Source organism: Phyllostomus hastatus, unplaced genomic scaffold (assembly GCF_019186645.2).
Source record: "Phyllostomus hastatus isolate PE091 unplaced genomic scaffold, TTU_PhHast_1.1 phas_contig_1162, whole genome shotgun sequence".
Taxonomy (NCBI): Eukaryota; Metazoa; Chordata; class Mammalia; order Chiroptera; family Phyllostomidae; genus Phyllostomus; species Phyllostomus hastatus.
The window spans coordinates 8173022-8197449 of NW_025333537.1; the positions used below are offsets into that span (position 1 = coordinate 8173022).

At 54.5% G+C, this 24428-nt stretch overlaps 1 protein-coding gene across 1 annotated transcript; it reads right to left on the minus strand.

The window, feature by feature from the left end:
• Positions 1–1523: 1523 nt before the first annotated feature.
• OAS3 (2'-5'-oligoadenylate synthetase 3) lies at positions 1524–24054 on the minus strand. The gene is made up of 16 exons (XM_045845820.1): positions 23649–24054; positions 20701–20983; positions 18791–18966; positions 17504–17739; positions 16419–16572; positions 15686–16024; positions 14052–14334; positions 10763–10938; positions 9713–9963; positions 9168–9312; positions 8319–8492; positions 6654–6939; positions 5484–5659; positions 4915–5153; positions 3688–3835; positions 1524–3498 (listed from the first exon to the last, which is right to left on the minus strand). Exons 1-16 carry the CDS (start codon positions 23838–23840, stop codon positions 3487–3489), a joined length of 3270 nt encoding a protein of 1089 aa, XP_045701776.1. The 5' UTR covers positions 23841–24054; the 3' UTR covers positions 1524–3486.
• Positions 24055–24428: the final 374 nt, after the last annotated feature.

The window sequence follows — 24428 nt, forward strand, 5'->3', positions numbered from 1 at the left end:
GATGCTGAAATGCCCAAGAGCCAGGAAAGTGAAACTCAACAGCACACGCCCAGCTGAATTTCTCAATCCCAAGTCCCGCCCACCCCTCTCCTGCCTGCCCTCGGCTCTGGTTACCAGACTTTCAAGTGTTCTGGAGGAGCCCTCCTCCCCAGGAAACTCACAGCCTCCTGAGCCTGCTTACCTGGGCTTGGGATGCGCTGGACCCACCCACCTCCTGGAGCACACTGCCTGCCCATTTTGTGGCCCGTTTCCGCCTCCGTAAAACTGGGGTGCCTCTTGGATTGGATGAACTCGAGAATGAAATAATACCTGCCACATACTTAGAACAGGGTCTGGCAGGCGGCCATGGCTCTGTGTTGGTTAAGCAAGTAACATTTTATAGGGGCAGAGGGCCTCTCTGGAAGCTCCTTTCCCTTTCTGCCGTTCCCAGGGACCTGAGAACTGGGACTCGGTCAGAGCAGCGAGGAGAAGGAGACCCAGAGAGGTGACTGCCCTGCTCAGGAGCGCACGGCAATACCAGGGCTGAGCTGGACTCAGGTCCCAGGGTGGTCAGCGGGGCGGGTGGGGGTATCCGTGTGCCCGGCTCCTTTCTCAGCACGCACGGAAACCTGCAGTGCCCCCTCAGGCACTTACCCCACCTGGCAAGGATGGAAAACGGCCTCAGAGGCACACAGTTCAGCGGGGAGACGTACGTGCAACTCCTATACCCGCAGCGATGAAAAGGCAACTCCAAAGCACACGTCCCCAGGGGTGGGGAGAACAGAGCCTTTCTCTGCCATGATGATTAACTTTGTATGTCAGCTCGGCTGGGCCACGGTACCCAGATATGTGGTCAAACATGACTCTCTAGTGTGTGGGTGGGCCCCGTCTAATCAGTTGAGGGCCTCCGTGGGAAAAAGACGGCCTTCCCTTGAAGAAGAGGGAATTCCACCAGCAGATGGCCTTCAGACTGGAGCTGCAACATCAGCTCTTCCCTGGGTCTTCCTCCTGCCAGCCTGCCCTGCAGAATTGGGACTGGCCAACCTTCATAATAGCATGAGCCAATAAATCTCTAGGTCTAGATCTATGCATCCTATTGGTTGTTTTCTTGGTGTGTGTGTGTGTGTGTGTGTGTGTGTGTGTGTGTGTGTGGAACCTTGACCACTACACCTGCCCATTAAGGGCCCTTTCCTGTCCTTCCCTGACTTTCACTGTAACACCCAGTGGTCGGCTGGGCAGGGGGCAAGAGGCCCTTTTGTTAGGTGAATGCAGGGAGGCTCAGAGAGGTGGAAACATTTGCCCAAGGTGACATAGCTAATAAACTGGCTAGGTTCTAATGCCACACTACGTGATCTCAAGGCCCGGGCTTGCTTTATTACTACTTTTTAAAGACTTGATTCTGCAGTAATTGGAAATACGGAGAAAATGTACACGACACATACAAAGAACACCCTGGTATCCTCACCCAGAAGATTTTACATTTGCCCCTCATTCTGTATGCACATCTCATCACTACAATTGCTACTAAGGAATTGGAGAGCGTGTTGCAGACATTATGCCCCTTTATTCTTTTTTAAAAATACTTTTTTTTTCAAGCAGTTCTAGGTTCACAACCAAATTGGGCTGATGGCCCAGGGATGTCCTGTGTACTCCCTGTCCCCACTCAGTGGGACACTGGTTACAACCGATGAGCCTACATCGGTTTCATGAACCTGTGACACACAGTAATTATCCAGGCCCCTTTACTCTTAAATACGTGCATCCGTAACCCCTAAGAACAGGGCTGCTTCCTCTCTGCCTCCCTGTCCTGCCCGCTGGGGGCAACCACACCCTCGCCCACCCAACAGCCGTTCACAGCGCCTATGCCAGGGATGCTGTTACGGACGCCGCCCTTGGCCCTGGGCATCCATGCCTCCTTGGGGTGGGAGGCGAGACATCACTTTTTAGATGCCCTTGCAGCCAGAGTTCTTGTTGTAATTTAGATTGTTTCGGAGGAGACATGCGGGAGCTGCCCTCCTGCAGCCCTGGTGGCGGCCAAGTCCTGAGAGATGCCGGTGGCTGCTGGGGTCCACGTTCCCGGGTCTGGGCCCCAGCTTGGTGGATGTGAGGCAGCAGGGGCGGCTGCAGTGGCCTTGGCAGCAGCAGCCTCCTGACCACCCTGGTCTAACATTGGAAATTCCGGTGCTGTGGTGGCTCCACCCTCCTTCCGCCCACCTGGGGGTTTAGACGGAATCCCTTTGGACACCCGGTTCCCAGAGTGCTTTCTGCTCTCCGTGCCGATCCTTCACTAAGAGGGACCCTGTCATTGGGCTGGAGGTCGGGGGTGCCTCCTGCACAGACCCGGTGGGTTTGCGAGGGAGGGCGGAGGGAAGCTGGCTGGGCACTGTCACGGGGGCACTGACTCCCGTTGAGGCTCTGGGGGTGGAGGATCCCACTGGTGGCACCATAGCTGTTCAGGAGGCACGACAGGAACTCAGTGAAAATCCAGGAGGGCACGTAGGGCATGGCATTAAGGTGCACAAACTGGGTGGGCGGGGTGAGGGAAATGGGAAAGGTGAACAAAAGGAAGCCTCCAATGAAAAGGCATCCAGTGAAATGTTCAAGGAGAGGGACTGCATGATATGCAGGTCCCCATCCTCTCTGTCTCTGTCTGCGGCAGGCAAAAGTAGCTGATCCGGGCACGCTGTCCCTCTGGCAGCTGAGCTCAGAGAGCTTCTCAATGGGCCAGACATACAACGTAGATCTTTCGGCACTTCTTTCTGTATCCGGGCCAGACATAGCTAATCGATCACGGCACTCGTGCCATTGTTTTCCTCTATAGCATGGGTGGCAGACATCACTAGTTGATTAGGTCACTTCGCAGCTAGGTATCCATTCTTCACGATCCTTCAAAACCTAGGGCTTCAGGCAGCCACGACCAGCTGCGTGTGGCTGACACACAGATAAAAGGTCTACAATCTCTGAAAAGTTCGTAGACTGGGGAAGAAGGGGCAGCCACCGGGAGCCAGCGATGGGTTTCAGTAGGAGGAAGGATGTGAGCTGGAGCGGGCGGGCAGAGACAAGTCAGGGAGGAGGAGGGCATTCTCGGCAGGGGCGGGATGCAGCTGGGAGCAGAGAGGGAGTCATGAGCGTGGAGGAGAAGCTGGAAACCCAGGCTGGCGCCCACCCATGGAGTCTGGACTCCCCCGTGTAGGCCGCCAGGGCAGGGGAGTGTTTGAGACATGTAGTGCCCATCGGATACGAGGGGAGACTCAACGGGGCTGGGTAAGCAGAGTGGGCTGCCAGGAGGAGAGCTCCAAGCTGGGGGGGCAGGGTCATCAGCTGGGAGGCTGCACTGAGGAGGAGAGTGAAGTCACCAAGTCTCTCTCCTTCTCTCTCTCTCTCTCTCTCTCTCTCTCTCTCTCACACACACACACACACACACATCTGGCAGGTGACCCTGAGTCTTCCCACACCGAGGGCTGGCATCCATCTGTCCATCAGGTACGACCACTGATTTTCTGGCCTTCACACAGCAGCCTGGGGAAGGTTACAGAACAGGTTGGTTATCCGTCCCCTTCCCAGAGAAGCTCAGACGGTGTGAACAGACAGAACACGGAGGCACAGGGGCCCCTCTGGGCCAGGACTGCGCCCTGCCCCCTTGGGAGAAGCACGCCCCTCCCCCGACCACACTGCCCCCAACAAAGGGTGCTCCCACAGGTCTCTCACCTTCACTGGCCACGGCAGGATGGGGGTACCGTCTCTGTCCATGCAGCACGGGGCGGATATGTAGGCGGCAGCTTCCTCCGCCAGCAGGTCCCAGCGCGCACTGTGACCCAGGATGCCCGTCGGGTCAGCCGGATCCAGGATGATGGGCCTGCAATTCCCATGCAAGGTCAGTCATGTTCCTGGCAACATCTGGGTAGCCACCTGCGAGATCGCTCGAACTATTCTCCTTCACCTAACACTCTACAGGGGGGCAGGGGCAGGGATCGGGGCAGAACCAAGAGACTCCTCAGTGCTCCAGGCACACACTTGAGGACAGAATGGAAAATAAGCTACGCTCGGGACCCCTTTTGTCCGTCTGTATCAGGGCAGACATTACTAATCAATCGCAGTGCTCAGGACACACTTGCCCTGCCTGCAAGCAAAGCAGGCATTATTAATCGACCTCAGCACTGGTTCCACCACTCTCCTTGCATCTGTGCTTCCTAACAGATGAGGCCACTCTTTTCAGCGGAGCCAGTTCACAACCTCAGTGTCTTTTTCAACACATCACTCTAAGAAGCCACTACCCACAGACTGGAGATACATCACACACTTGTTACCTCTGTAGCATGTGACAGGTGGGCAAAATCCCCCCAAATGGGACATGCCTGTGTTACCTGGTAGGTTCATAGGCAGGGTTGCCAGATTTAGCAAATACATATAGAAGATGGCCAGTTAAATGTGAGTTTCAGATAAAAAAAATGAATATGGTGTTCTTTTAAAAGCATATCCCAATGACTGCATGGGACATTCTTATACTACAAAGTTACTTTTTTTTTTTTTTTTTTAGAGAGGGAAGGGAGGGAGATAGAAAGAGAGAAACATCAATGTGCGGTTGCTGGGGGTCATGGCCTGCAACCTAGGCATGTGCCCTGACTGGGAATCGAACCTGCGACACTTTGGCTCTCAGCCCGAGCTCAATCCACTGAGCTACGTCAGCCAGGGCCCAAAGTTACTCTTTATTTATCTGAAATTCAAATGTAACTTGGAGTCTTGCATTTCATCTGATAACCCCTATTCACAGGTGACCAGGAAACGGATTGCCTGTCTAAGGACATTACCTCTAGGAAGGAACTCGGTTCTAGAGAGTGGATTTCCCTGTCTCTGCTCTGTGCCCTCAGGCAGTGGGGAGAGACAGTGAGGGCCCTTGGATCTGACACTCGGGGGCACTGAGGGGCGGGTCCGCACCTAGCCTTCTGAAGCTGCATCCTCAGGAAGTCTCCGATGGTCTTGTCCTCATAGTCGTAGTTGACGGTCCAGTAGACGCAGAGCTGGCGGTACTGGGTGACCAGCTCCAGGACAGTGCGAAAGCCCTCGGCCATGTTGAACCGGGGGTCCTGCCCACCCTGCTCCCAGGCATACACTGCCAGGAGCTCCAGCCCGTGCTGGGGGGGCAGAGAGCCTTTCCCCTTGGGCTTCTTGGTGCACTAAGAAATGAGGAGAAAGATGGGGCACTGGTCCATACTGACAGTGAAGGAGTATGGGAGGGACCATCCCGAAGCCGGAAATCACCCCCAAACTTTTACTGAGCGCCTTCTCTGCCAGATGCCTTGTCATGCATGACACCATACACTCTTGTGACGTAGTCATGTCAGCCCCGTTTTACAGATAAGAAAACTACGACCCTGTGGCAACATCTCTTTCTCCTCCACTGACCCAGGGTTCCCGCCAGGGCTGGGCCCCCTCCTCCCGGGAAAACGCTCCAGGGCAGAGCCTAGGGCCGCCGGCAGGGGGCGCCCGCCCACCCGTGTGCGAACCTGGCGGTACCAGTGCTTCACCAGTCGGATCAGGCTCTTCAGCTTGGTGGGGCGGGAGACGATGAAGTCCCGCTGCAGCTCCGTGAAGCAGCAGGAGTACTCGCCCGCGTTGCTGCAGCTGCGGATGAGGTCCACGTAGACGCGAGGGTGGGGCCTGCGGCCGGAGCCCAGCTGGCCTGCAGACAGGGAGAAAGTCCCCCTCACTGCACTTCCGGGGGTCACAGCGAGGCCCATGAAAGAGCTTCAGAAATCTCCCACTCGGGTGTTTCCCTGAGTGGTCTGGGGTCCGCTGGAGGCCACGGGTGTTTTTAGGTGGGACACAGATGTGGTGTGACCCAGCGCTGCATCTCTGGGGAGGCTCCTACCCCCGTTTCTGCCTGCTTTCCACCCACCTGCTTCCCCATCATGAACAAAGTCTCAGCTCGGAGCTAACAGACCTTGGATGGATCCCTGGCTCATCTCTCTAACAGGAGGCCCTGCAGAGGACAGAACTGTGTGTGGGGAGAGTCGGCGTGACGCTGGTCCCAGTGCACCGAAAGGCACTCCCGTGATATCCAAGCTCCGGCTCTCTGGACTGAGGAACCGAACAGGTTCAGGTACATTTCTGGATCAGTCTCTCCCTTGTTTTTCTCTCCTACGGGTTTTGCAAAATGCAGGGACCAAATCCATTGAGATCAGGGGGATTTCCTCACTCCGCAAACTCTCCTGTGCAGACACAGAACTGAACAGATGCAAAGAGATTCGTGTCTGTTTTGTTCAGGGATTTGTCCTTTGTGTCTGGAAGGGTGCAGGGCACATAGTAGGGGCACTTACTGGACTGACTGAATGGGCCTGTGGCGGGTGGGGGAGGTGCACTGAGGCACTTGGATGTCCTCGTTGTCAGATGAAGACACTGGGGCTCAAGGCAGAGGAGTCCCTTGTTCAAGGTCACCCAGCATGCTGGTGGAATTGATGGAACTAGAACCCAGCTCAGGGCCACTGGCCACCCATGTAGCACCTTTGTGCTAATTGGAAAAAGGTGTCCTTTCCTCCAGACACTTTGCGGGCAAGTTGGGATACGCGTACATGTCCACCATGCCTACGATATGAATGGGGGCACGACCTCCACACCGCCCCCGGAGGGTCCTGCCTCCGCATCCCCCCCCTCAGGACTGCCTCTCGGCCCCTCACCTAGGGCGTCAAAGGCCGGCAGCACGTCAAAGTCCACACTCTGGTCCGGCATCGTCTGCGACGCCAGCGAGAAGCTCAGCACGCGGGGATTCTCCCACCTGGAGATCTCGAACTGCACTTCAAACTGCTGTTCCTGCTTGCACCTCTCCAGCTGGGCTCGGATCTCTGACACGACCTCGGCCCGCCTGCTCCCCTGATCGGTGAACTGGTGGAAGCAGCTGAGGAACACCACCAGGTCGGCATCGGAGTGGCCTTGCAGCGCGGTTCCTTTGGCCGAAGAGCCGCCCTGGGGAGAACGTGGCAGGTGGCCTGAGCCCCGACGTATGGCTCAATGTCCCCCTGCCAGAGCCTGTGGGCTCTGGGTTCTGAGACAGGAACTTGCTGTGTGACCTTGGGCAAGTCACCTAACCTCTCTGTCTTAGGTCTTTACTATGGGGTTAATACATGGGGTAGTTGTGAGAAAAGGAAATGTGCAAGATGGAAGCTTAAACCCTTCAACAAATGCAAAATTTCCCACTGCATCATGTTTGGGGGCTGGGAGGGAGTTGAGGGTTTTCTTTCCTCCTCCCTCCTTTCCTCCCTCCCTTCTTCCTTTTTCCCTTTCTTTCTATTTATTTTTAGGCCTGCAGTTGGTTCTCAAGCCTGTCTGCAGCAGGAGAGCTTTAAAAATGACTGGGACCCGGCTCCTATGTCCCTGGACTATGATTTAGTTTCCCTGGGAGGGGGCTTAGACATCAGTGTATGTGTGTGTGTGTGTGTGTGTGTGTGTGTGTGTATGCCTGCCTGTGATTCTCAGTGAAGGCACAGTTGAGAACCAGTGAGTCAGCATATTGTCCTCAAGGGCTATGGATGAGGAAGGCAGGGATCAGAGAGGAGAAGGTGTTTGTCTGGGGTCACACAGCAAGTCACCAGGCTAGCACCTATGTCACTGACACTGTTTCCAGAGTGGACCTGTGTCTCCCTGTGACTCCAATCGTGAGCCGAGGACATATCTGCTACAGCAGGCGATGCGACTTCATGAAGCCCTAGCATCCTTTCTACCTTCTGGGATCAGCGTGGGTTTCCTTGGGGGGAACCATCCCTCCCCCACACTCCACCCATGAGGTCCGCATAGGGCTGACTCCACCATGTGACCCAGGCTTGGCTGGTCAGCACATGATGTCTCCCTAGCCTGGTGATTGGTTGAGGGATATATCACCAGGCCAACGAAACCCATTTCCAAGACTTCTTTGCATTGTGAGAAAAGAGAAATCCCTTTCTAGAAGCTTAGAGATGCCAAGGACCATCACATGGACAGAGCCTGTCCAAGACAGGAGACAGAGCCAGAGCTAGAAAGAAAATCTGAGTCCTGATTATCTTGTGTGGGCTCCTGGATGCAGCTGTGCCTGAAGGCAGTCTGTTCTAGGGCCTTCCATTGGCATCAATTGACACATTCATTTTATTGCTTCTTTGGAGTCAGCTGTCATGAGCGACTAAAAGAAGCTTCTTGGGCATATATGGACCCGCCCTCAGCCATCCATGCTTGACCATGTTCTGCTTTCTCCCCGTGTTTGGTTGTGTGCTGTCTGTAGCACGCGTCACAGAAGTGGGTCAGGCCTGGTCCAGGCCTAGGCGCCATCGCCAGCCTACAGGACCTTCTTGGCCCACAGCTGTCTGGGGACTCACCTTGACCACCTTGAGCACTTTGATGGGACGATTCTGGAAGCAGTTTTCCCTCAGGAATGAGCAGATGGTATCAACAGCCTTGTGCACTTGACCCAGGAACTGGCGGTCGGGCTGGAGAAAGTCACTGATGAACCTGTCGAGGTCCCTGGCTGGAGTCTGGAGAAGGAGAGCGGGCTGCGGAGAGAACCCGGTGGGGTCGGCGCGAGGCAGGGTTCCCTGCGAACGCCCAGGCCCCGCCCCTGGTCTACCGTGGTCTAATGGTTCCCACGATCTCCTAGAGCTCCCTGCTCTTCTCAGCTGGTTGGCAGACCACGGCATCAGAGGGACGAGTTCAAGTTCTGGCTCTGCCAGCACCACACAGCCTCAGTCTCCCCATTGTCACATGGGGGCAGGAATGAGGCCCAGGGCTCATCCGATTGTCCTGAGTGGTAAGTGCTGGCTATGAGATTTGGCTGCAAAGCAGCACGTGCGATGAGGTAGCTGTGAATGGCCGCTGTCTGAAGTGGACTCCCCAGAGGCAGAGCCTGTAACGGGGACCCTTGCGCACGCGATTCGCTGGGACAGTGCTCGCAGGAGAGGGGAGTGAGGGAAGCAGGCGCGGGTGGGGGAGGCTCAGCTGGAGGAAGTTTGTTCTGGACCCCAGAGGGGGCTCCAATGCATGACTTGCATCGTGGAGCTGGTCCTGTTTTGAAATGGGTGCGCATGTCACTTGAGCAGTGGCTGAGGCGGACCAACCTGTGTCTGAACTGTGAGCCATCAGCTTCCAACACTCTTAGAGGCTGGGGGCGTGGGGGAGGGGATGTGGACTGGGGCACCAACAGGGCCCCATCTCCAGGCTCCACCTCTTACCATCACATCCCAGGGCTGCACAGGTGCCCCGTCTCTACTCATGAGGCAGGCCTGCTTCTCCAGGGCGGCCGCTTCCTGGGCCAGCAGCTCCCAGCTGCCCCGGCCCACATTCCAGGTGGGGTCGGCAGGGTCCAGGATCAGGGGCCTGGGGGCAGAGTGGGTGGGCGAGCGGGGGTGGGGGGGAGATGAGAATCAGTGAAGGAGTAGGGGGAGAGACTGGGAAAGGGTGTGGGGGCTGGAGGGAGAGAGAGGAGTGTCAGCACCTTCGGGCTGGTGCAACCTCGCCCAAGCACAGTAGGGTCCCTCCTTGGCCACCTCCGTCAGGAAGCTACTGGGTGGCCCTTTAATTTCATATACGGGGCTGTATCGTGTTAATAAAGCGGGCCCTGTGCCTACACTTCCTGGGCAGAGTCCAGAAGGGAGCAGAGTGAGGATGGGGTTGGAGCACCCAGACCCCACCCTGGACCCCTCCTGGGTGCAGCGATCCCAGGCGGAGAGTGGGGGAGGAGGAGGATGCAGGGCAGGGGAGGAGGCAGAGGGTGCACCTGGGTTTCTGAAGCTGGCCCAGGAGGTGCCTTCTGAGCGCTGGGTCCTCAAAGCTGTAGTTGACTGTCCAGAAGACACGGAGTTGCTGGTGCTGCTGGACAAGCCCCAGGACGGTCCTCAGGCCTTCGGCCATGTGGAATCGGTGCTCCCTGCTGCCCTGCTCCCAGGCGAAGATGGTCAGGAGCTCCAGGGCGTAGGCTGGGGGCAGGGGGGCACAGGCTGGCCGTTCTCCTCTGTTCTGGGCGGCAACCTGTGTCGCCCAAGTTAAAGAATCAGCAGTGCAAGCACCGACCATATGCTAAGCATGGCCCTACACACTTGTGGAAGGAGGGGAATAAAAACACAAAACCACAGATAGAATAGAACCTCGGGGGTGGCCTGGCTCACCCTTCTCATTTCGCAGGTGAACAAACTGAGCTCTGGGAGGCAGTGGGCAGTGACTTGCCCAAGGTCGTGGAGTGAGACCAAGAAGCTCAGACTAGGTCTTTGCCTAGAGTCTCGCCTCAAAGGATATGTGGGGCGGTCGTGGAGGAATGGGGTCTGTGACATATTCATTGTGATATTTCACCACCCGCCACAACAGTTAGCGATAGTGGGCGCTCAGTAGATGGTTGAATAAATGCGTGTGTGAACGTGAGCTGGCATTCAGAGAGGCGTTTGCTGGGGGAACTCTGAAAGATGCTCCAGATTTAGCATGTGTTGCAAAGACCGATGGTGATGGAGGAGCAGCAGGAGCAAAGGCTTGGAGGTGAGCAAAGACCGGGAAAGCAATCGCAGTGGGAGGAGCTATGGCTAGAGAGTGGCGGTGAACCCCAGGTGCAAGAAATGAGAATTTGGGGACTTGATGGAGAAGACCTTCTATCTTAGCCTGGGGTTTTCTGGGTCTGGGCAAGACCTGCAGGGTGGAGGGGGAGGTTCTTCTGCTTGGGATAGCCAATAAAAAGCAAAGGAGGGCGCGCTGGCAGTGTAGGGAAGAAGTTGATTGGCCAAAGCGGTTGCCATGGCAGCGACTGATTCCTAGAAGGAGCCAGCCGGTCCTAAGGCCTCACCTGGCGGTACCAGTGCTTCACCAGCAGGATCAGGTTCTTCAGCTTGGCCGGGCGGGTGTTCACGAAGTTCCTCCGCAGCTCTGCGAAGCAGGCTGCGTGCTCACCCTCCTGGCAGCCGCTGTCCAGAAGGGTGCAGTAGACCTGGGGGTCAGGTTTGGTGCCAGAGCTGAGCTGCCCTGTGGATGTTGGAAATAAATGCATTTCTCATTGAAGTGAGTAGCATTTCCCAACTCAGCCACTCTCCAGCCTTTAATATTTGGACATTAATGATATAATGTTGCAATCAATAATACACAATCTATAACATGGAATAACAATCAGAACTCTTACTGTTTTCAGCAGCAACTATGTACCGGGTGCTTGTCAGTCATTTCCGCTAACTCACCCAATAGCTTTGCAGGTGGATAATCTTGCACCCAAACATGCTATGTAGCAAAGTGGTTACGTGAATGAGCTTTGGAGGCAGACAGGCCTGGGTTCAAATTCTAGCCATGTGACCTTGCCTCCCTAGGCCTCCGTTTCCTCATCTGTAAAAGGGGGATAACATCCATCTCACAAGGCTATGGTAAGAATCACATGAGATCTACACGTACAGTGCTCAGAACAACAGTTAAAACATAACATGTGCTCAGCAAGCACAAACGGTTGCTATGATCAATATTATCCCCCACAGAGAAAACCAAAGCACGGAGAGGAAACTGGAATGAGTCCCGGACCATTCTTTCATCCTGCGGGCACTCTGGATTACATGCCTTCTCCATGGAAGGTGACGAAAAAAATCACCTACTCACAGAGAAAGGCTTCAAGGAAGCTTGCCGCCATGGCTGTGCGGGGGGGCGGGGAGGAGCGAGGGAGAGAAAAGTCTCTCAGGAGAAGGTGAGACCCCGCCCCCTGTGAGGGTGAAGTCTACGTTTACAGAATCTGCGCTGGAAGGAAACCCCGGCTACCAAGTTGCAGTAAAATTGACTTGGGAATCAGTGAAATTCTTGGAGCTCAGCTGGAAGCCCAACAAACACTTGGTTCCCTAAGGATATTTCTCCACCCTGGAGCAGAAGGAACTCCCGCGGCAAAAGGAAAGAAGAGAAAAGCCCCACACACCCTAGAGATGGGCTCATAGTAAAAAATTACAGAACACACGAGGAAATGGCCCGCCATGAGGGGGAGTGGGGTAACACAACCAACAGGAGAGCGAACGCTTAGGGACTTGGAGAGAACAGGCCAGTCTGAGGGGCTAAAACAAGCATGACTAAAATAAGTAAAGACACAAAACACACTGAAGCCACAATGAAAGAAGAGGAGCCTATGAGCAAATAACAAGTTGACTTGAGAAATCGCTAAATAGAACTTCTAGAAGTGAAAAATAAAGTCACTGCGATTTTTTAAAAATTGAAGGTTAGGCAGCAGATTAGACACATTTGAAGGAAGTAAAGCAGAAGATAGGTTTTTGAGCAACTGAGCGGCAGGCAACCCCGAGAGATGGGCAGAACGGGGGCTATGAAGAGACGGGGAGAACGAAGGGAGATACTGTTAAATAAAGTTCCGGAAGCAGAGAACGGAGAAAACAGGAGAGGCAATGTTTGAAGAGACACTGGGAGACGTGCTCCCAAAACTAAAGAAAGAATCGCCTCCTCAGATTCCATAAGCACAACAAATTCCAAATAGTCTAATTAAGAGGAAATCAATATGCTCAGATATCAGAAACTGAACAATACTATGGACTAAGAAAAGTCTTAAAAGCTACCAAAAAGGAAAGTAAAACCACACACAGGCACACCCTATCAGCAAAGAAGTCGACAGCCGACTTCTCATCAGCAACCATGGAGATCAGGAGACAATAGAAACTGAGGAAAATGAATGGTAAATGTTTCCTCCAGGAGTGTAGCTGAAACAGAAAGGATTTGTAGGCAAAGTCTGGGAACACGTACCCCTCATAAACCCTCTCTGAAGCAGTGCTACTACAGGATCTATTTCCGTAAGAAGGAAATGAATCCAGAAGGAAGAACGGGGAAAAGGAGAAAATGTTGCTAATTATGTTCACTGATTTTAATTTGCACAAGGTATAAAAACAAGGAAAAGAAAATAACTGTTCTTATCATTAGTGTCTTGTATGTTAGTTCTACTATATTATTAATTCCCTCAAAATTATTACATTATTGACCCTGGCTGGGTCACTCAGTGGGTTAGAGTGTCATCCTGATACGCCAAGGTTGCGGGTTTGATCTCCAGTCAGGGCACATACATGAAGCAACCACTGATGCATAAATTAGTGGGACAATGACTGAATGTTTCTCTCTCTCTCCCTCCTTCTATCTCTAAAAAATCAATAAGTTAAAAATTATTATGTTACTATTGTTGGTTCCATCTTTGTCTTCGAGTTTTATGTTATTTATAAAAGGCACAATTAAAATTTGATAACATGCCCTTACAAATAAAAAATAGAAAAAAGTATTTCAGGAAAACACTCTCGAAAGACCAGTGCAGCACTATGAGTATCAGGCAAAATGCTTTAAGGCAAATAAATATTTTAGAAAGAATGAGGGTTATTACTTAATGATAAAAGGAACGAGCCAGTAAAAACATAATTATATACTTACATGCTCCTTAATAATATAGCCTCAACATATTAAAATCAAAACTTTCCAACGTTCCAAGGAGAAACTCGTAAACTGCATTCAGAGGAGGAGATTCCAGTATCCCAATTATAAAGTCATAGACCCAATGAGCAGAAAGTAAGTGGTATAGATCCGAACAAAGACCATAAGCCAGATCTAAAACATCCACCTAGAAGCCTGCATTCAACAGTGGAGAGCATGCATTCTTTTCAACCGCGGGAACCCTAGGAAGTGCCACCAGACTCCAAAGAACTGATATTTGGGAGGTACATTTTCTGACTACAATGAAAAATAGACAAAGATAGCCCTGGCTGGCATAGCTCAGTGGATTGAGCTCGGGCTGTGAACCAAAGTATCGCAGGTTCGATTCCCAGTCAGGGTACATACCTGGGTTGCAGGCCACGGCCCCCAGCAACCACACCTTGATGTTTCTCTCTCTCTCTTTCTCCCTCCCTTCCCTCTCTAAAAATAAATAAATAAAATCTTTAAAAAAAAAAAGGTGAGATTCTTAAAAAAGAAAAAGAAAAACTGATGTAAAGTTTTACAAGTACTAAACAGTTATGGATTGATGATGATGAGTTTCCAACGCCTGGCGAAGGGGAATGAGGATCACAGAGAAGACCACAGGAGATGTTCCCCGGTCCCTGCAGGGCACAGGCCGGGCGCCCCTCACCCACCCACGGCATCAAAGACGGGCAGCAGGCTGACATCCATCCAGCTCTCTAGGGCCGAGGACACGAGCTGGAACTGCAGAGCCTCGGCCACGGTCTGCTCTGGGAAGCTGAGGGTCAGGCCGGGGACCGGGTCCTGCCACCAGGATTCCAGCTGTGCCCGCATATCGTCAAGAATCTCTGCGAGGCGGGGACCCTGGTCCTGGTAGTTCTTGAAGCAGGTGAGGAAGATGACAAGTTCGGCGTCGCAGCCACCCCTGAGGTCTGTGCCCCTGCCGAATGAGCCCCCCTGTAGAGAAAAGACCATTTCAGACCTGGGCCTCTATTTGAGCCTGGGTGGGGGAGTGGTCAGACTGCGGCCCCACCAGCAGCCCCCCACCCGTGGCTCTGAAGCTGCTCTCTCACAGCCGTTGGGTCGTGGGGACACAGAGACAGATGCAGGCTGCATAAGCCCTGTGACCCTGACCGTCAGAAGCCTGGCAGAGGCAGACTACCTCCACCAGCATTTACCTTCCGACCCACAACGCCGTACAAAAGTCAGACAATACGCAGCAACAGGTGACAGAGGTGGTTGGGGACGGGGAGGGACCGAGTGGGGGCAGTGGTCAAAGATTTTAGCCAAACATCTGCAGTACGTCTGGATCCCAGGTCGCAAATTGGGGTCCTGGGGCCACCAGGGGTCTGCAGATGTACTTGGCCTATTTCAGGTAATCAGTCCATCTGTCTGTTCACACGTTCCTTCACGCGTTCAGCAGATGCTTGCTCAGCGATAACGTACAGGGGTGTGCAAGTGGATAGAATTACTTTCCTCCTGGCACTTGATTGCATCAGGGGGGCGGGGGCGGGGGGGCGAGTGGGGAGGCAGGAACAGCCAGCAAACAGCCGCCCCCAGAAAGTGCTAAGTGCTGTGTGGAGGCCACAGCAAGGGGACCGGGAGCGGGTGGCACAGAGGGTGCAATTGTAACCTCAGCAGTCGGGCCTCCTGGAGAAGGGGACTTGGGCCACGGGCTTAAAGGAGGGGAGGGAGAGAGCCAAGTGGATGGGGGCAGAACATTGCAGAAAGAGAAAACAGCCCGTGGGCATGTGTGCCCCCCTGAGCTCAGGAAGAGCCAGGGGGTGAGTGTGGAGTAAGTGAAGGCCAGCGAGAGACCAGGGCCAGAGGGGCCAGGACCAGATCCACGGAGGCCTCAGTAGTCTGCAAAACCACGGAGGGTGTTGTGCAGAGAAGGGAAATGATCTGACTATGGTAACAGAGGTTTTAAAAAACTGTATCATTAAAAAAAAAAAGCTGGGCCCTGGCTGGCATAGCTCAGTGGATTGAGCACGGGCTGCGAACCAAAGTGTCGCAGGTTCGATTCCCAGTCAGGGTACATGCCTGGGTTGCAGGCCATGACCCCCAGCAACCGCACATTGATGTTTCTCTTTCTTTCTCCTTCCCTTCCCTCTCTAAAAATAAAAAAATAAAATAAAATCTTTAAAAAAAAAAAAGCTGGCACCTAAATATATACCTCCAGCCAGCAAACTACCCTCCGTGGATGTCACTTCCTCTGCCCACCCCCAGAGCATGTCTGTGACTTCTTCCCGCCTCCACGGTGGTCCTCCCATTAGGGCCCCATCTGTGTCTCCCCCGGCGGACTCACCTTGCTGACCCTGGAGACCTTGTGGACACACTTTTCACGGAGGCAGCCCAGGATGACATCGATGGCCTTGCTCGCCTGCTTCTGGAACAGGGTGTGTGGCTTGAGGTGGTCCTGGATGAAGCAGTCCAGCTCCCTGCTGGGGATCTGGGACAGATCCGGTGCAGAGGGGGCGATGCTGGCCACGGCGGAGAAGACGGGGGCTGGGCAGAAGGGCCGCTGGTTCCCTGCCCCTGGGCAGACAGCGCCAAGGCCGAGGCCACTGCTGTCCTTGGAGGTCTTCTGGGCGGGGTCTCGCAGGATGTGGAAGTCCAAATCTGAGCACCCAGGACGCGGAAGGCCCTGGAAGTTTGTGGACCGAATTGTCTTACACATGCAGGGGTCTCTTTGTTCCTTCTCTCGCCAGCCCCTCCCACTGGGTAGTCAGGGTGACTGAGGCTCAGGGAGGGGAAGCGAGAGGCTGCCCAGGTGGCGCCTTTGTGCAGATCAGAAAAGGGGCCCTTCTGAGGGGAATGTATTATAAAGAGGTCCCCCCGCGGTGGGCGAACACAGCTTGATAAGCAGAGAGTAACTGCGCAGAGACTGGCGATTAGATTGTTTCACAGGCCTGCTGCGCCCCGCCCCCTTTCAACCCAGGTCCACAGCCCATGGCCCCCAGTGCATAGTAGATGCTCAGAAAACGCTGAGCAGGTAAATTAGGAGCACAGCCCGAGGAGCTCAGGAGGCCCTCACTCACTGGCACCTCCCAGGGCTTCACAGCGCCCCCTGCAGCCTGCAGAAAACACCAGCGGTCACAGCAGGACTCGGCCTCTCGCGCCAGCAGATCCCAGGCCCAGGCTGCCCCATCCCCCACGTCCCACGTCGGGTCGGCCGGGTCCAGGATCACAGGCCTGCAAGTCCAAGGGAACAAGAAGATTCTGGCTGGCAGGATGCTCAAGGTCAGGGGCTCTGGAGTCAAGCTGGCCTGGCTCCAATCTCAATTTGGCAACTTTCTGGCTGTGCGACCAGCGGTTGTGTGATGGACTTTTCTGAGCCTCGGTTTCCTCAATTTCAAACTGGGGACAATAGCAGTGCCTGATAGCATGGGCTGTGGTGGCGGTCAAATGACAGCAACGATCCTCGACTCCACCTGCACGTCAGAACCGCCAGAGCCAGCCCGCGGGTCTCTGCGTGACACCCTAGGACTTGCAGTTTCCTCCCTCCCCAGATAGAAGTCCGGCACGTATGCGCATGCACTGAAATACGAGGCCTTGTATCACCGCCCTCCGGGGAATGGCCGCAGAGCGGAAACGCCCCAAACAGGCATCACAAACAGAATGGAGAACGTACTGTGATGAACCCACGCGAGGGAAGAGAATGCACCACAACCACCGCAGCTATGCGGATGGATCTCAGAGACTCCACTTGGGGAATGGAAGACAGACACAAAGGGCAGGCTGTGGGGTTCTGTTTAAACTTGATTTCAGGACAGAACCGGACTGACAGCAGACTGGGGTCACCTTTGGGAGGAGCCCGAGGAGAGCTCCCGGGGGCCTGGGGTATTCTGCCTGGATCGAATGGGGGGTTCACAGGTGTGACCCTTCACAGGAAGTCATCCAAATGTGTCCTGTGTCACCAAAATGCTCACGTCCAGAACATGCAGTACGTTTCTGGGAACTCCCCCAAGCGATTCCGTTTGCATCTGGGCGAATCCACGGAATTAGAAAGTGCGCACGTGGCGTTTGGCTTTGGCCCTCAGCGGACACGACCCGCTTCATCATGGTTCATTGCCTCCCCGTGACCCAGGCGCGGGAGAGCGGGCGGCGGGGTGCCAGGAGGTACCTGGGTCTCTGAAGCTGGCGAAGCAAGAACTCCTTAACGGCAGGGTCCTCGAAGCCGTAGTTGGTGGTCCAGAAAACACACAGGTGCCGATACTGCTGGATCAGGCCCAGGACCGTCTGGAGGCCTTGGGCCAGGCTGAAGGCATCCTTCCCACAGCCCTTCTCCCAGGCGAAGATGGTCAGCAGCTCCAGGGCATACGCTGGGGGCATCTTCCTGCTCCCCTTCTGTGGGCGCACCTGTAAGAGGGAGGGGCACGAGGCTCAGAGGATAAAGGGGAGGGGACCACTAGTTCTCTGCAGAAGTTTGCGGCATCTCTCGGTCTCTGGGGTGGAGATCTAGCAGGCTGAGCCCAGGACGAGAGGCTGTGTCTCAAGCCTGTTGTAAAGCAACCTGGTGTTTCTCATCTGCCCTCGCTACTGGGGCTTCAGCAATGGGCTTGGCTCATACAGTAGCGGGGGGAGGGAGAGGTATGAGATTCCAGCCCCCCAGGAGGAGGGAGCAGTCAGGCGAGGCCAGCGGGTAGACGGAGACTGTTATTCCCCACGTAAAAGCACGACAGAACTTGCCCAGGGCCACAGAGCAAGTCCATGGTCGAGCAAGAATTGGCATGGGGCACCTCCTCATTCCAGACCTGCTTTAGGATGCGTGGTCCAGCAGGAGGACCGAGCCCTGTGCCTTAAGACTTTGAGCAGCCTGTTCCCTCTTCTGCAGCCGCAGGCTGGGCCACGCTTCCCCAGTACACAGCCATGTATTAACAGGCATGCGCAGGGCAGGGCGGCTTTCCTGAGGCTGGGGAGGGCGCTGCACCAACTCTGTGGACCTCATGACGTACTTAAAACATCCCAGATCGTTTCCAAGCCCTAACCCTGAAAAGAAAGTCTTAAACCCCTTTAAAAAGAAACATGGGAGAATAACTTTAGAAAGTCAGAATAGGCAAAGGCTTCTTAAACAAGACCCAGAAAGCACAAATCACACGAGAAAAAGATGAACACAACTGACCACATTAAGATGCAAACATTTTCAGTGACAAAAGGCTTATAAATAAGTTGAAGGTATAAGCCACAGATGGGGAGACTAGATTTGCACACCCACCATATATAAAGAGTTCCAACCAATCAACAACAAGAAAGCAGCTAACCCAGTAGGAAATAACGAACAGCTTATGTGAACGGACGATTCCCAGAAGCATGAAGTGCTGCCAGGCAGAAGGGAGTATTTGCACGGTTGCAGAGACACAAATTTAAACCATCACATCCCCGGAGCGAGGACCCTCATGGGTGGCCTCACCTGGCGGTACCAGTGCTTCACCAGCAGGATCAGGTTCTTCAGCTTGGCCGGGCGGGTGTTCACGAAGTTCCTCCGCAGCTCTGCAAAGCAGGCTGCGTGCTCGCCCTCCTGGCAGCCGCTGTTGAGGAGGGTGGCGTAGACCTGGGGCTGGGGTTTGACGTGGGATCTGAGCTGCCCTGTGGACATGAAGGCCCGTGAGTGAGGAAGGGTGCTGGGGACCCAGGAAGGGGGGGCAGTGTTGGTGCTGAGCTCAGCTTGGGGGGCAGGAAGAGAGGGAGGAGGACTTGAGTGGGGGCACTGGAGGATGAGGAGGAGAGCCTGGAGCTTCTCAGGAGGCAGGGAGGAAAGCTCTGGACCAGAAGGGAGGGTCCCTTGCTCCCCAAATGGCCAGGCAGCCCCCAGAGGAAGGGGAAGCAGTGCAGCCTCATCCCCGGGAGGTTAAATAGAATGATGCTTCCTGCTGAGTCGGGAATCCTATGGCCTGGCAGCTCTTTCCTCCCGGGGGCTCCCTCGGGCTACACGCAAACACCACTGCACACACCTTTAACCAATTGGAACCGTGAGAGAAGAAGGGACGCCAGAGAAATATGAGGCGAGAGGTTCTGATTCCTTAGCAGTAATTGCTAATATTTCTTGAGCACCGACAGCATGCCAGGCCCTGTCCTGCATTCCCACTTGTCCATGCATCCCCTCATGGACTCCCCACTAAAACCCTACAGTTCTTCACCTCGTTTTATAGCTGTGGAAACCGAGGCACGAAGTAATTCAGAGCTCTGCCCCGGGGTATGTGGCTGCAGACAGGATCAGAAGGCAGAGCCGGCTGACTTGCCCCCCTCCCTGGGGCCTGGCTCGGGAAAAGTAAACACTCTCCATAACGTCCTAGGTTCCTGGCATCACTTATTTGCTGTGTGACTTCGGGTGAGTTACTGTATGTCTCTGTGCCTCAGTGTCCCTATTGGTAAAGTGGAAGGCCAGACAGTCAGATTTTATAGGCTTGTTTCCAGGAGTTTGTAAGATAAAACATGTCGAATGCTTGGGAAAGTTAAGCATTGGATAAGGAGTAGCTATTAAGATTAATAATAGAAGCCCTGGCTGGCGTAGCTCAGTAGATTGAGCACGGGCTGGGAACCAAAGTGTCACAGGTTCGATTCCCAGTCAGGGTACATGCCTGGATTGCAGGCCATGACTCCCAGCAACCGCACATTGATGTTTCTCTCTCTCTCTCTTTCTCCCTCCCTTCCCTCTCTAAAAATAAATAAATAAAATCTTAAAAAAAGATTAATAATAGAGCAGGTGGATAGGTGTGGGAGAGTGTGGCTGTAGCTGGGACATTGTAACCCAGGATAAACTCAAGAGAGCTACTTCCCAGAATACCATGGTACATGATAATAGTATCAATAATAATAATAGAAATAAGAATAGCAGGCACTCCTCCAGCCCTAGCATGTGTCAGACACCGTTCTGAGTTCATTACACGTATTAACACATACAGGCTTTCCCAGAACACATTTCTACTGTCCTATGATTACTACCTGCATTTGGCAGATGCAGACTCAGAGGCATATTATCATATTAAATCAAGCACGGGTATAGGACAAAGGAGAGTGCAAAAATCACACCGATGCTTTTAAGGTAAAATATGAGATTTTGCAGAATTTGCCTTCTCCTCTGGGCTATCTGTGGACGGGCTGAGCTGCACTTCGCAGGGGCTGAAGGAAATTCTCCCCAGTTGCTTGAGCAAGGGCCAAGCATCGTGGCTCTGAGACCACGGAGCCACGAGGAACTGGGCCTCCTTGGCTCTTGTCTGGTCCAAACCCATTATGTTAAGTCAAGAAATCAAAGCCCAGAGAGGGCGGCCCAGGTCACACAGCAAGTTGGTGGCAGGACAGGAAGTCCCTCACGCCCCTCACCCAGAGCGTCAAAGGCCGGCACCACGCTAACGTCCATCCAGTCGTCCAGGTCTGGGGATGCCAGTCGGAACTGGAGGGCCCCAGGCGTGTCCTGCTGGAGAAACTCAAGGCTCAAGCCAGGGACCAGGTTCTGCCGTGAGGATTCCAGCAGCACCCTCATCTCCCTGAGGATCTCTCTGCGCCGAGCACGCTGGTCCTCATAGCTCTGGAAGCAGTTGAGGAAGACGACAAGTTCGGAATCACAGCCACCCCTCAGAGCTGTGCCCCGGCCAAAGGAGCCTCCCTATGAAGAAAACAACAACAATAACAACAACAAACAAACAACTCAGTAGTCTGCACTCTCCAATTCTAGTACCCACACAGGCTGGCAGGCAAGTGGGCTGGGTGGGGACTGCGGCCACACAGCTCCCGGCATTCAGAGCCACGCAGGAATGTGGGCTAAGGGAGGCCAGTTCTGAATTTTCAAGAAAAGCAATTTTTATATATCAGTCCATAATTTCTACATGTTAGCAATGAACTATAAAAAAAATTAAAACTGTGGGTGAAACAAATTCTGGTTTGTAGAACACATCTGTGACATTTGCCTGGGGTCCGTACAAAGCAGTTATATAATTTGAACACAAATTGTCGAGACCCTTCTGACCAGTGCTTCTATTTGCAAAGCTGCCAGCCTGAGGACTCGGGAAGGAAATGCACATTATTGGAGCCTCTGCTCTGTGCCTGGCGCTCTGGCAAATGTCCGACACCCATAATGTCACTGCCAACAGGCAATGGCCCTCATGTGGTTACCTGCGGTCACAGATGGGGGGCGCTCTGAGCAGTAAAATGAGTAGCGCTGAGAGCAGTGAAGTCAGTAACACAGCCAGTAAGAGGCAAGAACCGGGATTAGCCCTCTGGGGGCATCTTCCCACCCAACGGGGATCGCTCCCTACCCGGTGGCAAGCCAGCTCATTCACTGCCAGCCCCTCACAACCGGCGCAGAGCACAGGGGAATGTTGGAGACCGAGCACTTCTTTCATGCTTTGCACACGAGCATCTCATTTAACCTTCCTCGCAAGCCTGGAGGAAGGTGCTATGATTGCTCTCGCCTTACAAACCAGGGGTCGAACGTGCGTGCAGGGAGGTCGCCACTTTCTCACGACCTCCGAGCCAGGAGGGACAGCGCCGTGACTTACACCCAGGGAGTCGGGCTCCAGACCCACACCCTCCACCCCCCACCCAATACATTAACTCACTTAAAAAATAGTTTTTATTGTGAAAGTGTCCAAACCTACAGAAAAGAGGAGGGGATTTTAAAGACGTCGTTTGCCACATTTGCTCATTTGTGGGAGCCTTTTTTTTTTCCTAAAGAAATTCCAGACAATGTGTCATTTCTTACGGTTGGTTTCAAGGGCATCTCTACCATGGTGATTCCCCACGGTGAGCGGCTGTGTCCCGGGGACATTTGGCAATGCCAGGAGACGTTTTTGGTGGGCACAGCTGAGAAGGGGAGCCCCTTCATGTGGGCCCTGGGGGTTCCTACGCTTCGTGCGTCTCCCCCTCCGCTTGCCCCCTTGCCCCATCCTCTCGGGACTCCCCCCCTTTCCCGCTTTCAGTTTCGTTTCTTGCAGCCGCTCCGGCCTCTGCCCCCGCTTCCGGTTCCCTTTGCAGTCGCGGTTTCTCCTCCGGGGCTTAGCCCCTCCCGCAGCTCCGGGGCTACCTTGCCTGGGGCTCCGCGGCTCCGAGGCACCGAACACAACGGAACCACATGCCTTTACGGCAGCAGGACCCCCGAGCACCCCTTCTTTGCTTTCTGGTCTAACCACGAGTCCCAGGCCCACTTCGTGCGTCTCACTCCAGCCGGGAATCAGCCATTCCTCAAGGGCTGGAAATGAAACCCACGGCCCCGCCCACTTCATCAGGGACTCCTTCAAAGCCTCTGTGATCCCCGGACCATAAGCTAAACTCAGCCTTGAAAGCCCTTCCAGGTTTTCCAGGAAGCTCAGGATGCCAGACCTTTAGAGATGCTTACACCCCGGTTATGCAGAAGTCCTCCAGCCTGTTTTAGAGGCGAAATCTGTCCCAGCGCTGCGGTCTGGGCTGCCGGTCTCCCCTCCTCCTTTCCTGTGTTCCAAGCTAAGATTCAGCCCCAGCAAACCACTAGCGGCTCTGCGGCCACCCCCGGCTCTGTTTTCATCTCTTCCCCCCATACACTCCAGGTCTCCCCGCTCTCTCCCACCCTGGTTTCCTGGGTCCACACGGCACCCCCGAGTTCACCCTGAAGACACAGCAGCTGACTCCTGCCTCCTCCCTGAGTCTGTGGGCATCCTGAGCTCAGTGTCAGGGTGACAAAGAGTGACCAGGCCAAAAAGGGACCCAGCCTCAGTGTCCCCACCCATTTAACAGAGACAATAATCTCTGCCTCACTACCAGCGAGCATTAAGTGACACAAGACTCATTTAAGGAGAAAGAGTTCATTGTTGTCAGGTTATTTCTCAGTAAATTGGGCTAGATTAGGGCCATTCTAGAGAATTATTATATCTGCACCGTAGGGTCTGGGGCAGCGTGAGTGAGGCCCATAGTCTGTTTGATGGGGTGAAACAGGCTGTGTGTCTGGGAATGAATGAATGCATGAATAAGAGGCGGCCCTTAGCAGCGTAGGTTCAGGAATCAGACTTCCTGGCTTTGTATCCGGAATGGACTTCTTACAGGCTTGGACACGTTACTTCCGCTCTCCGTGCCTCAGTTTCCCCACCTGCTAAGTGGCGGTAACTAGTACCTACCCCGCAGAGGTATTGTGAGCAGGAGTATGTTTTCAGGGCACTTTGAACAACCCTGGAGCACAGACAAGTGGGATCTATTAGTGACAAAGAAATGAATGAAAAGACCGATAAAGCCCCTTCCCGTCCCTTCCCCCTCCTATTTTCAAACCGAGACTGCGAGGTCGCCCCTGCTCCCGGAGAGCCCACCTTGGTGATTTTAAGTACCCGCCACGGTGGGGCAGCAGCTCCCCCGGCAGCAGGGCGGCCCCCACGCTCTCTCAGGACCGCGCCCAGGGCCCCCAGAGCGCGCCGCGCCGTCCCCACGAACTCCGCAGTCGGCTGCAGGCTGCTGGTCACCAGGCCGTCCAGCGCGGCGGCGGGGGTGCGGTACAGGTCCATGCCCGGGCGCCGGGGCGACTGGGGGCCGGGGTTCTGCGTGCGGGTGGCGAGCTCGGTGCGCTCGCCCGCCTCTGGGTTTGCGTCCCAGGGTCTCGGAGGTCCCGGGTGCCCCGCAGCGCCCCGCCCCAGTCCTGCGCCCCGCGTGGGGAGAGGGAAGGATGCGACTGGCCCAGTCTCCCCCTCCGCTTGCCCCCTTGCCCCATCCTCTCGGGACTCCCCCCCTTTCCCGCTTTCAGTTTCGTTTCTTGCAGCCGCTCCGGCCTCTGCCCCCGCTTCCGGTTCCCTTTGCAGTCGCGGTTTCTCCTCCGGGGCTTAGCCCCTCCCGCAGCTCCGGGGCTACCTTGCCTGGGGCTCCGCGGCTCCGAGGCACCGAACACAACGGAACCAAATGCCTTTACGGCAGCAGGACCCCCGAGCACAGCGCTGGCACGGAGTAACGTAACCAGGGCGTTTAAGAAACGTGCAGGATTTGTGCGAAAAACGGTGAGGAGATTCACATACACGGAGAGCCCCTACCTTGCTCTCTGGCTGAAGGATGCCTTCTAACACGGGCAATAATAAAGGACGATTGCAGAGTTTGTCCTGCAC

Bases quoted from the DNA above. Each gene is read 5' to 3' on its own strand.
- OAS3 (XM_045845820.1), bottom strand. From the start codon at position 23,840: ATGGACCTGTACCGCACCCCCGCCGCCGCGCTGGACGGCCTGGTGACC. The intron at 5,660-6,653 runs GTGAGGGGCCGA...CCCTGTCTGCAG, and splicing joins GCCGGCCTTTGACGCCCTAG to GCCAGCTGGGCTCCGGCCGC. The intron at 3,836-4,914 runs GTGCGGACCCGC...TGGGAATTGCAG, and splicing joins ATGCAGCTTCAGAAGGCTAG to GCCCATCATCCTGGATCCGG.